Genomic DNA, 18,475 nt, shown 5'->3' with positions numbered 1-18,475 from the left:
ATAAAAAAAATTAAGGATAATATTGTTTTTTAATCTGAGAATACAATTATTTATTACTAATAGCAAACAATTATTTTTATGCAGTATTATAATTCTGATTTCACTACGTTTTGAGTTTTTTCTTTTTCTACGTTTACAATAAATTACGTATTCAATAAATTAGTTCCTTTTATTCATAAATTTTAAGATTAAGTTTCTTTTTTAATTCAGTTGATCTTATAATATCTTGTCTTGTCCAGGGTTTTAATATTTATGTTTCTTGTCAAAACTTGTAAATGTTTTTATTATTTTAAATGTTATTTTTCTACCATTTTTTATTAAATTTAGGAGAACTTTTCTTATTTTAAAATGTATTACTCCTTTTCATTGTAATCTAGGTTTGATAAAACATCGAATACAGGCACTTTTCAGCCGATCCAGAAAATCGGGAATTTCAGACATCCGGGATAGCGATGGTCCTGAGCATCCAGGATAATTGGTTCTCCACTGTACTACATAAGAAAATTATATATTAGGCTGTTTTTCAGTTAATTTTTTTCCAGCAAAATATAAACCTAAAGGTTTACTTTGAATTAAAGTACTAAAGCTGAGATTTTTTTTTTCCTTAGTCAAAAACAACCATAAAATGAGGAGGGGAAAAAAACAGGCTTTCTTTTTTACAACTAAACTTAGTTACCTCCAACTCCTGAAAAGTTGTATCTAAATTCTTCCATTCTTCTGCAACTGCAATTAAACTGTTCTTTTTAGTTTCCATTTTCAGATATTGCCACAGAACTTATGCATAAGATCGCTTTAATGACCTGAAAAGGTTTTATTTAAGAGTTTTGATACAAATATTTTAATAAATCTTTATCAGCATAGGCGTAGCGTGGAGGAGGGGGCACATTTTTTGCTTTTAAGAAACTGCTTATTTTAAGCTTTATACATAGGGTGACCTGGGGTAATTCCTGATCAAAAAATGCAAACATCTATTTTGTGAAAAAACTATTCAAGNGAGAAGACTGCAGGTTAAAATGCGACTTTTTACGTGCAGAACCGTCAGTGGGTTAAGACACTGCTTATTTTAAGCTTTATACATAGGGTGACCTGGGGTAGTTCCTGATCAAAAAATGCAAACATCTATTTTGTGAAAAAACTATTCAAGATAGAATTTTAATATTTACTGGAAGTTTGAGGCTATATGAGATGAGTCATATGTTACCTTTTTTTGTTTGAAAATCTAATTAGAATTTAAAAGATTTTAAATTTATAGTGATCAGGAATTACCCCTTCTCTTGATCAATTCTGGGATAAATCCTGATCATTTCTGGGGTAATTACTGATCACCAGTTTTTATAGTAAATGGTTGTTTAAAAATAATTATACAATAGTAATTAACAAATAAGACATTAAAATCAAACAAATAAACCAAAAAGATATGTTTAAGCAGCTAATAAAACATTTCATTTAAAATCAGGAATAAAGATTAACACTTCAGCTCCGGCAGCAGCTCTCACACTGAAATTTTCATTTTCAATCATAAAAGGAAATTCACTATTTTTGCTTTCTAGAAGCTCAGTATCCTTTTTTAACTTATAATTTCGCACCATATTTATATTAGGTTAATTTATCGACTTAGAAATTATTCTAACAATGTACACACATAAAATTAAGATAGAAGCAAGGTAAGGCAAGCTAGAAATGGTGCATATCAGAACATATTTTTCTTGTATACTGTTAAAAACAAATTTTGTGATTATAGTTAAAATATATTTTATAGTTGTTCCACTTAATAAATATGAACTGTTAGTTAAGAAAAGGCAATTACCTACTTATTAGCTATTTTTTATACTACTATTTATAAGAAGAAATGACAATGATCAGGAATTACCCCAGTGATCAATAATTACCCCATCTGTAGGGGACAACATTTGATATAGTTTCCTGTAATCAATTATAATGTTTACAGTAGATGTGAAATAATTAAGCAAAAGCCTACACTATTTTTATATCAAAGAAAAAGAAAGTAACTCAAAATATTTATTATTAAGAGAAGGAGGGGGATCTTTGCAGAAATGTGCACATTTTGAAACCGATCTTTGAAATGGAAAATGCAGAAAGCATTTTAAAAGATACTTATTTTGTTAGATAAAACAAAAAACTATTATTAAGTATGTAGTTATACTTTAGTAAAGTGTACAAGCATTCTTGTCTATGTCTCAAATTTAAAAAAAAAAATATTTTTTTAAATAAAACTTAGATTATTATTTACCCCAGAAACAGAGTTATCGTGAATTACTCCGGGTCACCCTACATTTATATATCGATAGACATACAAAAAAAAAAAAAAAAAAAAAAAAAAAAAAAAAATCACATATACAAATAAAACTTAAAATAAACGAACAATTTTCTAAAAATAAAAAGTCTGCAACCCTTAAGCTACGCCTATCTATCTATATATATAATTGATAAAATTGGTCGAAGTAAAAATAAAATCAAAACTAATAAGTGTTTTAGGAAACATTAAATATTCAAAAATGGAGACTTTTATTTTGAGCAACTCAAAGATACATGTGTCCTGGAAAAGTAAACAGAAAGCTTATAAAATCTTTTTTTGTTTGATGACACTGAATATATAAATTAAAATAAAACATGATAAATTATGAGTAAAGATAAAATTTAGCTCAACTTTATGTGATTATTTATTCAGAAAGCATACTCCTCCTGTTCCTCGCATTCTTATTTGAGTGCAAGATAACAGATATAGTACAGGGTAATATAGATATAGTGTTTAATATAGATATGTGAATGAAAATTATAAAGTGAAGGAAGTATTTCATTATCCTTAGCCGTTCGAGCCAACTACACTACAATTGTTAAGTTGCCAAAAAGTTTCCGTACTTGCAAAAATTCAAAAGAAATATACAGTAGTTAGATTAAATGGGTACCTTAGTTGTACTAGTGCTAAGATTTTTTTTCTTCTCGGAATGTAAGTCATTGTGAAGGGGGTGAAACAAAAAACTTAAAACTCATACCATTGCTGAAATGCAGTGTTCTTCAACCGATGTAGGAAAGGAACACTTGAAAATATAAATTCTTAGAGTCTAAGTAGAAGTACTATATAATTGTAATAAAAATTCAGAAAATTTCTCATATTTTTAGAATACTTCTGAAAATAAAGTCAAAATTCAAATAATTTTTGCGCACGAATTAATATTTAAGAAAGGAAAAAACAAAAATGCTCTTATAATGTTAAAACCTGTTTGCTTAATGGAGAGATAAGAAACACCTTGAAGTTTCATTTGTCAATCAGATTTATTTTGATCCAGTCTTTCTCAATCCTGATTTGTTAATTACTTATGTAAATAGTAGTAAATTATTTTGATAGTATATTTGACAAGGATTTTAAAAATATATATTAAGGATAGTGATTACAGCAAATCGTGAATATATATACCCATATTCTTTTTTTTTCTTTTACTTCAAAATATTTTTTGATTCCTACATATTTTCTAGTATGTATTGCGAAATTTACAAGCTTTTAAAAAGTAAAAAGTACGCACAAAAATTCAAGGATTTTCAATGCATTGCAGATCGCTCACGTTTATTTACTGGTTGCTAACCAGTGGTGCCATAACAAGTTAATTATATAATAATCTGGTTTACACTGCTCTACAAGTTTGTCATTGCAGACAAAGTTTTTGAGACGGGCAATCAAAATAGTTGACCCTTTCTCCACATTGGTGACGTGATATGACCTCGTCTACATCGAAAATAACGCCCACTTCGATGAATGGTCCTCATGGAACAGTTGACTTGCTATTTGTAACTATGCCATCGTCCTCTTCGCTGTTGCTTCTCAATTTTATTTACACACAAAGGGTACCTGCACACACTAGATTGCTAATAGCAACACAGGAGAAGTCACACACACAACCGTAAACTTAATACAGCTCTCACGACAAATCCATAAAACTGGGTGAGCTTAATAAAGTTCTCAACACAAGCACTCAAAATCGGGTGAACTTAATACAGCTCTCCCGGTCTTTCACACATATGACAATTAGTGCTATTCATTCATTAAGTTCTATCCCAGATAAAATTTGGTGGGGGAGTATTGTGGCATAACTACCACTACGATTATTAAACACCAATCCACTAGTACGTAAAGATATGCTATAATCAATCTTAGAATACTTTCTGATAGATTAAGGTTGACATGGTCGATAGCTTCTATTCCCCACACATTTATTCTTCAAATCTCATATTTCTGATGGCTAGCTTTCATGATCTAAAATCAAAAGTTGGGTAACCTAGTTTTCTTTCCTCCAGAAATTGAGGCAACACCTCGTGAAGTGAGTTCTCAAACTGCAAACATTTTTTAAAAAATAGATTTCACACATAAAAATACAAAAACATGTTTTTTAAAAGGACCAGTGCAATTTAAAATGAAAAAGTGATTCAATTTACTCAAAAAAGTAACAAAATTACAAATAAAATGAATTAATAAAAAATGCACACTGTAATTCAGAAATCCAGACCAGTAAATTGGTAATTTTATATTTTAAAAAAAATGATAAATAGTAATTAAAAATCTTGAATAGACCAAATCATGTATAATATGGTGAACAACGAGTTTCGGTAAACCTTTGAGTTCATAAAAACTGAGTAAGGGAAACTCTTAGGCAGTGGCCTACAACTAACAGGAGAAACTAAAAAGAAAATCATAAAAGGGACCAACTCAAAGGGTAAACTGGGGACAAATCTCTAAATGCTTTTTTTTTTAAGTTTCCAAGTTTAAAATTCATTTGGCGACTGAAGTTGGCGCGACATATCACGATACGGAAAAATCCTATTATAAAGAGAGTGGAACATATCCTTAGAATGTTAAAAGAGAATTTTGAGTTATCATTACTGATGAATAAATAATAATAAAACGAATATATAACACAATAAAGAAACAAATATACATAACATTAAAAATGGGGATATTTCCGTATCGTAATCTGTTGTGCCAACTACAATCGCTAAGGTGCCATATAAATTTTAAACTTGCAATTTTTTTAAAAAAAACAAACATGTAGATGTTTGGCCCAGGGGTGGCTACGAGTTATATATTTCGAGTTGATCCCTTTCTGTGATGTTTTTTTTAGTTTCTCGCGGGCCGCTGCCCGGAAGTTGCCAAGACTTGGCGATTATTCTGCCACAGATCAGGATACGGAAATAATTTACAGTAAATTATATACTAAATCACATCATATATTTTTGGCACAAGTTATGTATCTGATAGCATTCAACCAACTAATTTTAGAAGAATCTGTTGCATAAATTTGGTAGGGAAATTATGATAAAAAATTTATTAGCTGTGTACACAATGTGCAATAATATATTAAGAAATAATTTTCTCCAGAGAAAACTTGCAGGATCAAAAATTAAATTATTAATATAAAATTGATATTAATAAACTAGTGTCTATACAATTACCAGAAATTAACAAGTTTTGATATGAAGGATATGGACTCACTAAAAATCCATATACAGTTTCACCGTAGCTTAAAAATATATTTTCTTTGGTTTGTTTAACCTAATCTTAGAAGTTATATCAAAAAGTGTCTGCTCTTTGATACCTTAGTAATCTGATCACAGTTGCAGTAAATAAGACTCGTGTAACTTTTAACCAAGTGAAAAATGTCTGTACCGAGTAAAATACAACAACTGAAAATACCGACTCAACCGTTGAAACGTTTATAGATTTAATGAAATTAATTATTTAATATTTATGAACCAACTATTTTTTAAATCAGTTCAACATTTATTACCAGTATATTTGAATTACAAGCGTAGGGTTTTAAATTCATTAAAATAAATAGTATCACTATTATAAATAGCCATTTAAATGTTTGTCAAGCATTTTTTTTGTACACTTATCTCTTATTTATTAAGCGAAAAATAATGTTTCTCTAATGATTATTATCTTTTACGTGCTCTTGGCAAACGCTGGAAGATAGAGAGATAGTGGCGTAGGGAAAGAGAGAAACCTTTTGAGAGAGAAGTGACTTCATTTAATGTTACCGCATAGAAAATGGCTGCTTCTGATAATGATTCAAGAACTACGGAAATAGTAAGGGGACAAGTCTTTGAAGTCGGACCCCGCTACACTAACTTAAATTATATTGGGGAAGGTGCATATGGAATGGTCGTGTAAGTAAACATTTGCTTAAACCGATTAAAATCGACTTTTTTAAATTTTGTCATGTTGGCCGTCTACATTTGCTGTTATTTAAGGTGATCATACCTGTTGAATTTAAAATTTTTGCAAAAATTTAGTGATTTAAACAATGGATAACTTAGTATTTATGATTTGTTTAAAGAAGTGACTTTGCTCTCGTTTTTTTCTCCCATTTATTTGCGCATTTATTGAAACAACGATCTTTTTAATGATGCGAAATAAGCTTTGTGTTTTAGCATCATATGCTTTTTCAAGATATTATTTTTTACAATATTTGAATATAATTTTAAGTGAAATGTTTTTAGTAATGCACTTTATTTCAATATTTTTTATAGTATTTGCATTAATCGCACTTTTACGAGTTATGTGGAATGTTCTTTATAATTTGACAGGCGGTTTCACCTGTCAAGATGACAGGTATGCTTTTGGAGAAATTTTTTTTTTAGTAAATGTATTCTTAAGTGCAAGCACTTTTAATTTGAAGTTAAGCTAGCTTTTTTTTTGTAATTATTTATTGTTATAAAGCATGTTCAGGTTTCATTTTTATATATTTGCTTCATAAATGTTTGCAATTTTTTAACACTTAATTATGAGTGATTAATTATGATGATTCTTAATTAATTATAATACACTTAATTAACCTCTACTAAAACGGCTGTTCTGTAGTAATTTTGGTTTAAAAAAGTAAAACTATCATAAACTTTGCAATTTTAAGCTAGTGTTTTATTATTTTTTGAATTATATAAACTATTTTTGTTAACTAGACTTAATCAGGAAGAAAACTGTTTTATGTGTTGCATATATTTAATTTGTTTGATATTTTGATTTATAAATTTTTGATCATGTTTTTGTGTTATGTTTTCTATTCTTTCTACTTACACTGTCAAAATTTTATTAATTGCAACTTTTCAATGAAACTAATTTGTTTTCCAAATAATTACAATCTTTTAACTCTGTTTTTGTTAATAAATATGGTTCAATAATTGATTGAATCATGTAATAATTAATTTACTGTAGATAATTCGTATACTTTACAATTATTTCAATAAATTAATATAGAATATTTTCTGCTCACCTGATGCTGTGCACTATATAATGTCTTATCAAGTAGAATTAGCTTCTGATTTAAATAAAATCATTTGAATAAGTCAATATTTCATTAAATGAAACTTTAAACAGTGTTCTTCTGTTAATAGTGTTAAACACTGTTACAAGGGTGGGCCCCCTATCTGGCCTTTGATCCCTATAAACGTGACCTCTTTGCTCCTTTTTGTAAAAATAAGCCTTAAAAACATAGCCTTTTTACTCATATTCCATTTAAAAAAGCAAGTAACTCACTTTTAAAGTTATCTATGTTTATAAGTTAAATTCTGGCTACTATTACAAATATTTATTTTGTTAGGATTATTCTCTACCAGTTAAATTTTTAATAGTTTCACTTTTTTTTTCAAGAGAGGCTATATTAATAAGTTTTTTAAGTGATTTAAAATTTTTTAAATAAATATATATATTTCATTAAATGCACCTTTAAATTTTCATTTTTTATTATTTTCAGTTTAAATTTTAGAAAAAAGCTTTCAAGTTGTTTATCAGTTTATCATTTTTTTAGTTTACTTTTTTTTGAAAAAAATTGCTCAGTTATAACTTTTAAGCTTTCCTTCATTTTCTTATAAACTACAAATTTTTCCCTTTTGATAATGTGTGAGAATTACTTTTTGAAATATATACATAAGATAGTATAAGAGGGTAATCTGAAATTTGTTGAGGATCAAATTCATTTATTACATAATATTACACAATTTGATAAATATTTTGGTGTTAAATGAGTGCCCTTTTAAAATTCAAAAGGGCTGTGAAAAAGCACCCTGTCATTTTTTATTCCTCGGGAAAACTCTGCTTTAAAGATAAGTAATTATCTGAAGACAAAATACTTTAAAGAGGTATTATCTTTGTAGTTTAATTGTTTGGTTTTATTTTGTTGTTTATAAAGTTAAATCAGTGAGCACCAGGTTGCTTAATGCACATAATTATAATAATAGTGGTTAATGTATTTTTAACCTTTAATGTTCTATATTAAATAATTCTTGTACTGTATTGACATTAAAAAAACTGTGTATTAATTACTCAGTTTCTTAATTCTATAAACAGTGTAGCCTGTTTTTGCCAAAATAGGTTCAGTATTTAGGAAAGATAGTACATAGTTTCACTAATTTATATGGGGTGTTGATTCCATCGCTAATTAAATAAGTTTTGTTGAAATATGTATATGAAGCTGCAAATTATTTTACCCGCAGCTGGAAAATTATAATTTAAAAGTTTAATTTTATTTTTATTCAGCATTAGCTAGTCTTTGAAAATTGATGGTTTTATCAGTCATGTCAAAACCCTCTCTTTTTTTTTGTCATTGGCAATCGCAATGCTCGAATACGCCATCTAGGGAGAGACCGATTTCATACCTTTGGCCCTTCTCCCTTCCCTCTTTCCCTCTTTGCAGTTGTATAGGAATGTACTATGATATTTTCCCTTTTCTTAATATTTTTCCTTTTTATTTAATAAAATATTTTTTAAAATTTTTCATGATGCTTTTCTTTAGAACTATGTTTAATGTAGTTTTCAGTTCCATATAGTTTTCCAACTCTATATGAAAATCAAGAGAGAAACAAATGTATGTCCTTCCTCTATCACTCTCCACATGCTAGTGGGGAAAGCATGTGAAGTGTTGCCATAGGTAGAGAGTTCTACTCTACGCCACCTGCAGCCCATTTCGATCGCCAATAGTCTTTGACAAGTGCCAAAACCCTTTAGTTTTTTTGTACGGATAATAATTAGCTAATAAAAATAAGAAATATTTATATATAAACATACATGTAAAATTACAAGTAATCAATCAATTATATTCTTGAATTATTTTGATATTAAGCTCTCTTTTTGTTTTGATAATTATTGTCAAGAGCCTAAATTTTAGTGTTGAAAATATTCAATTATAAATTAAACTGTGTAAAATTGAAATTTATTGAATCTTTTAATTTGTTAAATTATAGAAAATTAAAATGCAAAAGCAATCAGCTTAATAAAAAAACTCAACAATCATCATATTCATTCATCATCATCACTCATAAAATATAAAATTAATTTTCATTTACTCCCATTTTAATTCCTTCTTTCCCTAAAGCATGCAATTACAGGGGTGGAGGAAATTGAAGCCCTCTATATTTCAAGTTAATTTTTCAGTTTTCTATGAATAAGATCAAAATTCAAAACAATTCTTTAGATTGATGTTGAGTTACATAGTCTGGAAAGTAGACGTGCTAAAGTTATTATAAAATAATAATAACATATAACTATAACTAGGAAATTTATTCTAATAAATGTACTAAACATTAATAGTAATTTAGTTATATCCTTGGATTGATTAATTGAAAAAATTAACTAATTTAAACAGGCGTTAATATTTTAATAAATTATAATTAGTTCACTATTCTTGGAATTATTCCTGTACATATAAGCAGGAGTGCAGAGAATTCTCAGGCCTAATATTTCCTGAGAACTAAGTTTTGTTTTGGATCAAAATTTCCCCCAAAATTTTAGCTTTTTTTTCTGTACAATAATTTTTTCAAACTTTTTTTGGAAAATAAAGTTTATAAAAGAAAAAATTCATTTGAATTTACATAATTCTTGAATAAACAAGGATATGTGTCATAAAGTAATAAAATTCAAAATATATTAAAATCAATATTTATTAAATTAAATTAGGTTCCACTTTTAGTTTAAAGAATTTTTGCAAAGCGACAAAAATTTAACAATAAAGAATTTTGTAGAAATTTTTAGACCAAAAATTTCCTTATAGCTGCTTGAATTTCCTCCAAAGCCTTGTTCACATGGTCAGACAAATTTTGATTTCCTGAATATAATTAATGACAAATATTGAGAATTAATTTTACTTTATCTAAAAAATCTGCCTAAATTGTGTTCATATTTAGATTGAGAATAATTTACATCTCATAGTTAGTACCTGTAATTCAAATCAAATAGTTATAATATGGGTCTTAAAGTATTAAGATTACCATTAGAAAAACTAATTGATAGTTTCAATAGTTATGGCACAATTTTTTATTTTTGATATAAATCATAATTAAACCAAATATATAATGCAAGTATTGTGCATGATTTAGTATATAATAAAATGTCTTCAATGTCAAAAAAGAAACTTGCCCTAGATTTTTTATGGAATTCAACAGTTTCTGACACTTTTTGACAGGTTTTTGACTCTTGTCAAAAATCCAACTTCAAGGTTTTTTTTTTTAGATAAAAAGTTCATTCAACATATAAATTGGATTTTTTGTTTAGTCTGATTTTTTTTAGATGACAGGTTAAGAACAGAAATATTAATTAAAGACCATAATTCTTTCAAAACTATTACTACCATAAAATGCTTTGTTATTTTAATTCAAAATGCATGGAAATACATTATTGAAATTTCTTAAAAGTGGAATGGAAATGTATTAATAATTACTTAAAAACAGGTCTGATATGAGCAAAATAAAAGATGATTGTCACAGTTCTTTCTTTTTTGTTTTGTTTTTAAGTAGCAAAATTAATCGTACTACCTTCTATTTTACTTAAACCAGATTGAGAAAAATTTCAATACAGAAAACTATCTTAACCATTTATCAAAAAAAAAGAATAATAATTAAAAAAAAATCTGAATTTACCTTTAAGCAATTTTTTCTATATTGGGATAATTTTCATTCACTAATTGTATTTCAAAATTTAGATTGATATATTACTTGCTATATTGAAATAAAATGTGGTTTTGAAAAACATGTTTTAAAACTAGAAATTGGTAGGATTTTTATAACCTAAAGTTTTAAGTTTTTCTGAAAAGAGGAAATCATACTCCATAATTACTTTTTACATGCAGAAGTACAAAAATTGTTATAAGATTTTTTAAATGTCATTTTAGAAGTGCTGTAATATTTTTTGCGACTAGTATTATTATAATTTTGGGTGAATACCTTGACTTGGAACTTGCTCTAAGATAATTTGACAATATACTATTCAAAAGCAGACAAATATGTAAGTTTATTTGGTTTTAATCTTAAAAGTAGAGTTTAACTGTTCCATTCTTCTCTTTTTTTATATACACGAATGATTTTGTGTTGAATTCAAATTTTTTTTATTTTGAAATATAATATTTTCCGATGCTTCATTGACTATATTTTATATTGTAACTTTTTCATCAAAATCAAAATTCATATTAAATGTAAATTTATAAATTGATCATTTGATCGGTGCATTTTAAGCAGAATGATCAAACCAAATTTAGTAAGAATGTTCCTTAAGTTTCTAAAAATCTTAGATGTACTTTGTTTTTCTGATAGAATTGTTTAAAATATTTATCAAAAATTATTAAAATAAGTAAGGAAGGAATGATGTCACTTGAAAACTATTAACTGGCTCATCCGAAAAGTCGACCGTCAAACGATTGAAAGAATTTGGTGTGAGCTCCAGAAGCCCTGTGTTGTAGAACTCACCCATAGAAATACATTTACACAGTAATATATATTCAATAAATCTTAAAATTTTCTCTAAATCTTAAAAAAAAAAAAAATCTTTAAAAGTTTTTTATTAAAGAAAATTATATAATTTAAATGAATGATATTTTTTTCTATGAGTTGATATTAATCAAATTGATTTGATTTGAATCACTAAATCCTTCATTCATAGTTAGATTTTTTTGTTAGTCTATTTTGAACATCAAATTTGGATTTACATACTTTCTTCTATCATTATTTTTCTTGCAAAAAACATTCAATATCAATAAAATCATGCCTTTCAAAAGTACCATCCTTAAAAGAATATTTATGATTTTGATTTATCTCGGAAAGACTTTTCTGTTGGTATCTTTGCAAAAAATAAAGTTTTGTGACTGCTGAGCAGTATCATGTGAGAAACTTATAAAAAAAAAACTTCTCAGAAGAGGGCATTTGAGGAAAGTAACTTGTGGTCATTTTAGGCAAGTATCATTGCATATTTGTGAAAAAATTTTTTTTGCCTGTATGAAAACCCTTTGGCACCATTAGGTTTATTAGGTCTGAAAAGGAGCTGTTACCTATACAGAATTATCCCCATTATATATTAAATATTTTCGATAATTATTTTTTAAAAAGCAAGTGATTTTAATCATGTGGGAGAAGAAGTAACAAAATTAATTCTATTAAGTGCTACTGTAAAGTATTTTTTTGAATTTTAAGTCTTACATTATTACTTAACATTTTTAGATCAGCTCTAGATACTATTACCAAGGAAAAAGTAGCTATAAAGAAAATTTCACCCTTCGAGCATCAGACTTATTGTCAGAGGACATTGAGAGAAATTAAAATCCTTACAAGGTTCAAACATGAAAATGTAAGTATTTGTTTAATTTCAAATGTATTTCTTTATTTTACTAAATTTTATAACTTTGTATGCAAGTTTCCATTGTTTGACAAGTCGTAAGTTGATATGCATTATTTGATACGTTAATGGTCCAGATTTGCTCCTGGTATAACTATGACTAATTACAATGGTTAATTACAATTAAATTAATTGCAAGTATGTCTAAAATAAGTGTGATTGAAGTAGTAAAATATTTTAGCTATCATATGCGGGGTATTGGACCCAATACATAGCAGTGCCAAACTACCATTATGTTGGCACTGGTCCGTTAACAGCTAATAATTGTTACAAATATGTATAAACACATTTATACAAATAAAAAAGTGGCCTAAATTGGTTAAAGCAACAAATTAATTATTTGTTTCCTTGAAATTTGACTGGAATATTCTTAGAAAAGAGATAAGTACATAAGATATAAAAAAAGAGAAATATATGTCATTTTCATAGCATTTGATAAAATAGCTCTTTTTTAATTAAATGCTGAAAAAGACTCAAAATGCAGCTTTTTTTAATTGTTTAGTTCTCAAGTTAAAATTATAATATAAAACAGCTGAAAATGTTCGAATTTTTAAAATTTCAAAACTATCTAACTTAGAAATTGTTCAAGAAATTTTAGAACTTAATATTTTTTTATAATTAATGTTAACTTTACCTGTTTACCAAAAACTTTATAGTAACTTACCAAAAACTTTGTAGAAGCTTTGGCCTTTAAACCTTTCATGTGTTTTATTTACAAACACGCTATTTGTAACCAGAATTGCAACTCTGATTCTCTTAACTTATTGTTATTTAAGGCTGTTAAAAGGTTTTGATAAGTTTAGAAAACATCAATACTTTCATATGTTTTCTTAATGAAACTTGGTTTTAACCAAAATTGTAGATTCTCCTCACTCAAGAGTAAATTTTAATATTGGTATGATCGAGAATTCGTAAAGATCAATTTAAATAATCCAATATTGAGCATTCCCATGTAAAAGTGGACATGAGGGTTGAAATTTCAATTTGTCTTAATTGTAACAATTCAATTTGTCTTAATTATATATCAAATTAAAGGTAAATGAATGAGGTTTATGAAATAATAAGGAAAAATGCCATAAAATTTTTCCTTGTATTATTTTTTTGAACTTGAAGTTATTATAATATAAAAAAAATTCAATTAGGAAAATCAGGGTGTTTTCATTTCACTCAGAAATAATATTTAAACCTACAGCATTTTGATTTTCAATACATATGTTTCTATTTGTGACCTTTATCTATCTTTTAAAGCATTTAATCTTTCTTTAAAAGTGGAAAAACTCAAATTTTAATACTAATATATTTATAAAGTCTCTCTGTCATGGCCGTCGCAAAAAATATACTTAATATGCCATAGAAAATGCATACCTTCATGAAAAAGCATGAAACTTTGCAAAAGTCTAATTATTGTGAGCCTTAATAAGTAAAAAGTATTAAAAATATATAAATTTTTTATTTTTGGCTAAATTTTGGTGTGACGGGTGTGACAAAATCATTGTGACGGGTGTGACAACATTTTAAATAACTATAAAAACTGTTCCTAAATGAAAACAAAGAGTTTAGACAATTTTTGTTTCCAAATAAATTAAAATAATGTTGTTAAAAAGTAATAAAAAATTACAGAACATATTTAGCAAAATTTATAATTAATAAAAAGTCATAATATTATTCGATCTTTTGTGGTAGTAAGCTACTAACTTCAGCATGATAAATATGTTGTATGGGCATTTTTAAATGCTATTTTAGCGGATTTAAAAATTGAGTATCCTCAGCTACGAAGTCAGCATGATAAATATGCTGTATGGACGAACGTCAGCATCATAAATATGCTGTATGGGCATTTTTAAATGCTATTTTAACGGATTTAAAAAATTGAGTATCCTCAGCTACGAAGAGCAAGGATTTTATCTGATGGCTGTGCGGCACAAGTCAGAAATAAGTATACAATTTCAAGCTTGTGGGCAGGAAGATTTTCAATTAAATTGTGAGTGGAACTTTTTTGCTACTTCCCATGGAAAAGGGCAGTAGATAGCATTGGAGGGCTAATAAAGTCAAAAGTTTGGCATCAGGTAAAAACCAGGAAAGTAGTGGTAAACTCCACTCTGGATTTCTTCAACTGCACTATGAACGTAAGTTGTACAATTGAACCATTGTATGTGACATCCAATCAAATATTGCAGTCCAAATCAGTATTATCCGCAAGATGGGAGAATTCCTTCTCCATTGAAAGAATTAAATCTCTTCACCATTTTCAAGTGAGCAACGCTACAAATCTGTTAATTGGAAGGACTGCAAAATCTAATTTAAAAAAAAGTAACCATCACTGCTACTTAAGAAGTAGATCCTTCACCCACTCAGATCATGCAGACACCTGATGTTGTTCTAGGAAACTATGTTTTAGTATCATTTTCTACTGCAGTTAGTAGCAAAAAGAACTCAGTAAGTTTTATTATGCTACAATTTTAGGCATAAATTCCAAAAAAGAAGTGAGCTTAAAATATATGCATCCTAGTGGACCCCATTGGATTTGCCCCCAAAAAGAAGACATTTCGACTGAAAACATATCTGTAATAAATAAGAAAGTTCCTCCACCGACCCTTGTAACAAATAGAGGCGATTATAAGTTTTAAATGGTTTGTATGTAATTATGAAATTTATTTCCAATAAAATTTAATTATATATTTTCTATTGTCAAGTTTACTAGTTGTACTGGTAATTATTTTCTTTAAAAAATAGCCTCTGAAAATTGTATATTTGCACAATGTCACACCCGTCACATTAGAAAAAAAATTCCTGCATGTTAAAAATATTGAAACTGCTCATACAAAACATGTATTAAGTTCCATCTGAATGTCTTGTAAGAGAAAAAAATTGGTATAACGATAAAACATTTCAATATTCACAGGATTTTTTACAATTGTGGAAGCAAGTGAAAACTTATGTCCCAAAAGAATCACACTGTCACAAGATTTAAATTTTTTTTTTAAAGAAAATTGAAAATTCTTGCAGTTTTATTTGAACTCAATTATTCAAGCAAATGCAGCGTTTAACATAATTAAAATATTTGTTGGTATTTATTAACTATTTAATTTCCTGAAATGCAGATTTAACGCCAAAAAACTATGTCTGAATGTCACACCCGTCACAATGGAATGGCCCTATTTCAAAAGAATTATGTTCAAATTAAAAATAGAGACCATTTTGTTTTATAACTTATTCTTTATAAGTGTATGTACATGAATTTTTTTCTTCAAGTTTTCTGTTTTTTGTATTCATTTTGTTTGAAAATGTAAATTTTTTTTCAGATTATTGATATTCGTGATATACTGAGAGCCCCAACTATTGACCTGATGAAAGATGTGTATCCTTTTGCTATACTTACCTTCCTACTGCAAAAAATTTTCCCATTGTTGCAATGGAAAAAAATTTCCTTCGTGTCAAGTTTAAATTTTGATTTCTGGATTTAATAAGCGGTATTTTAAAAAAAATTTAACCTTCACAACGTAATAACATATTTTTCATAAGTAGTTTTTTATTATCTATTTTAGATTGCTTTATCTTACTGATCCACATCAGTGCATTCTACATTGCTGGCAATGTTAATGCTGATGGCTGCTCTAAGCAACTACTGTATTGGATGTAATTAAATGGCTACAATTAATGAAGTTTCAATGAAAGTTCTATTTCTATTGCAAATTTTTTCTACAACTTTGAAAATTAGATATTAATTAATTTTTGGGTTGGAACAATTTTTTTTCTCATTAAATTTTGTATGAGTTGGAAGAACAGCTTATGCCCATTTTTCTTAAAAATGAAGATTGGTACACCCTCTGTTTGAGGATTACTTCATTTTGTCTAATCAACAACATGTAAAATCGGCTCTCCCTAAGAGCATGTGGTGTGCCACTCTTCAGTCCTAGGGACAGTCTTGAGAAGAAGAAAAATCAGTCGACTAAATCCTATCAATTAATATTTCTTTCCCAAGTGTTTTTTTAATTAAATTTTTAATTTCCTTAAAAATGTGAAATATTTTCTTTTAAAATTTTAATGAAAATGCTATTTATTTTATATTTATTGTAAATGAGTAAATAATGTCACACAGCAATGAAAGAATAGGATTGAATTTTAACGTTTGATTTGTGTAAACAAAATTTGTACTATTCTTCAATATAAATCTAATTTTGTTTGCACTTTTCCCCGACGTTTTAAAATGCTAGCCAAGGTTTTTTTTTTTTTAAAGAAAATAAATTTAAGTTCAGTTTTAAATTTTTTTTAAAGTGTTGCTCTAAGAGTTGTTGTGTTGTAAATCGATTCCCTCCTCAGAATCATAGAGCGTTCTTCCCCTATCAAATGGTTCATAGAATGACCTTGACCTTCCTACAGTTATATTGTGCAATGTCTTATGGAAACAGACTTGTACAAATTATTGAAGACACAGAAACTTGGTAATGATCACATTTGTTATTTCTTGTACCAGATTTTAAGAGGACTGAAATACATCCATTCTGCAAATGTGCTACATAGAGACTTGAAACCCAGCAACTTGCTACTCAATACTACTTGCGATTTAAAAGTAAGATTCATCTCACTATTCCTTAATAATCACACAGATTCTTCTCATAGAAATAATTCAGATGTTACTTAAGAAGTGGTACTAATTTTTTTTCCATGTAGGAATATTTATACTTTGTAGAATTATATCTTTCATTAACACATTTAAATAGCAAATACTGTCAATCATAAGACATATCATTTAGTTTCTTTTCTCATTATGTGATAAATTAAATTGCTAAGAATGTCAATTAAAAAAAAATTATGACTTAATCTTTTTTAAAAGATTAAAATGAAACGTAGATTTGCGTTGTAAAGTTGACGCTCAGTGTAAGGACCCATGTGATGCAAGCGAATGAGTACAAAGATCTAAACAAATATTTTCTTACATATAATGGACTTATTTTGGCGAAAACATTATTTTTCGATCGTTATGTTGGTTGTTTCACCATCTTTTTTACCATATATTATGCATAAGCTGACCTAAGATAAGTGGTACTATTCTCCATTTGTAGAGAATTCAAAAAGAAATTGTACTCACTTTTGCTATCCATTAATTCTATGAAAAAAAAATGTTTGTTTTAAATGTGATTTAAAATAAAATTTTGGTCACTTTATAAATATGAATGGTTCAGTTCAGACATTTAAATAACATTGTGTCCATAATTGGAAAGGGGTCATACTAAAGAGCGTAGACTGTAGTTATGAAATATTTACTCTTTTTAAAATTCCTAAAAAAATGTTTGACATTGTCTTTAAAACCTCCTTTGAAATAAGGGTGCTGAGGTGGTTGAAACCTTCTAACATACAGTACAGATGTAAAAAAATCATTATACAATGTAGGGAAACCATTACACAGCAATCAACACCATTACACAGCAGTAAAAATCATTAATGTTATGTTTTTATACCACAACCTTGAATTGAGTGCAGAATTACTATTTGTAGCGGGCTACTTCCGAGCACTTTCCCAGCCATAAAAAGTTGTCTGTATATGAAAAAAGTGGTAGCACATATTTGTTTGCACCAAGTGGCTATTTGTTTTACCTTTATTTTTTAAAAAGCTCTTTGATGTGACTAATATAAGCATTTATATTAAAATATATTATAGTAGGAAGAACTATCTTCTATTTTTTAAAAATCATAAAGATGCTACCTTTTTTTTTTTTTGAGATGANTTTTTTTTTTTTTTGAGATGAAGGAACCATTTTTTTTACAAGGATACTCTGCACAAACATGCTAATGAGTCTATATTTGGGTGTG

At 27.6% G+C, this 18,475-nt stretch overlaps 2 protein-coding genes across 4 annotated transcripts in view; one reads left to right on the top strand and one right to left on the bottom strand.

The window, feature by feature from the left end:
• LOC107442147 (ion channel TACAN) overlaps nt 1–5,653 on the bottom strand; it is a 36,609-nt gene extending 30,956 nt beyond the window's left edge. Inside the window, exons 1-2 of one of the 2 annotated variants that reach the window (XM_016055622.3) lie at nt 5,464–5,653; nt 677–800 (exon numbers count right to left, since the gene is read on the bottom strand). In XM_016055622.3, coding sequence (XP_015911108.1) covers nt 677–754 — 78 coding nt within the window. In that variant the 5' untranslated portion in view covers nt 755–800; nt 5,464–5,653. The remainder of the gene's footprint in view (nt 1–676; nt 801–5,463) is intronic. The other variant, XM_016055623.4, reaches the window with a different exon arrangement.
• A 14-nt stretch (nt 5,654–5,667) lies between these two features.
• The window catches only part of LOC107442143 (Mitogen-activated protein kinase rl), a 47,915-nt gene continuing 35,107 nt past the window's right edge, over nt 5,668–18,475 (top strand). The window contains exons 1-4 of one of the 2 annotated variants that reach the window (XM_043045595.2): nt 5,668–6,180; nt 12,490–12,616; nt 15,967–16,022; nt 17,045–17,234. In XM_043045595.2, the coding sequence (XP_042901529.1) occupies nt 6,062–6,180; nt 12,490–12,616; nt 15,967–16,022; nt 17,045–17,234 (492 nt within the window). In that variant the 5' untranslated portion in view covers nt 5,668–6,061. The remainder of the gene's footprint in view (nt 6,181–12,489; nt 12,617–15,966; nt 16,023–17,044; nt 17,235–18,475) is intronic. The other variant, XM_043045596.2, reaches the window with a different exon arrangement.

Source organism: Parasteatoda tepidariorum, chromosome 8 (genome assembly GCF_043381705.1).
Source record: "Parasteatoda tepidariorum isolate YZ-2023 chromosome 8, CAS_Ptep_4.0, whole genome shotgun sequence".
NCBI lineage: Eukaryota > Metazoa > Arthropoda > Arachnida > Araneae > Theridiidae > Parasteatoda > Parasteatoda tepidariorum.
Note: the sequence above shows the minus strand (reverse complement) of the source record. Positions and strands in the feature narration are given on the sequence as shown.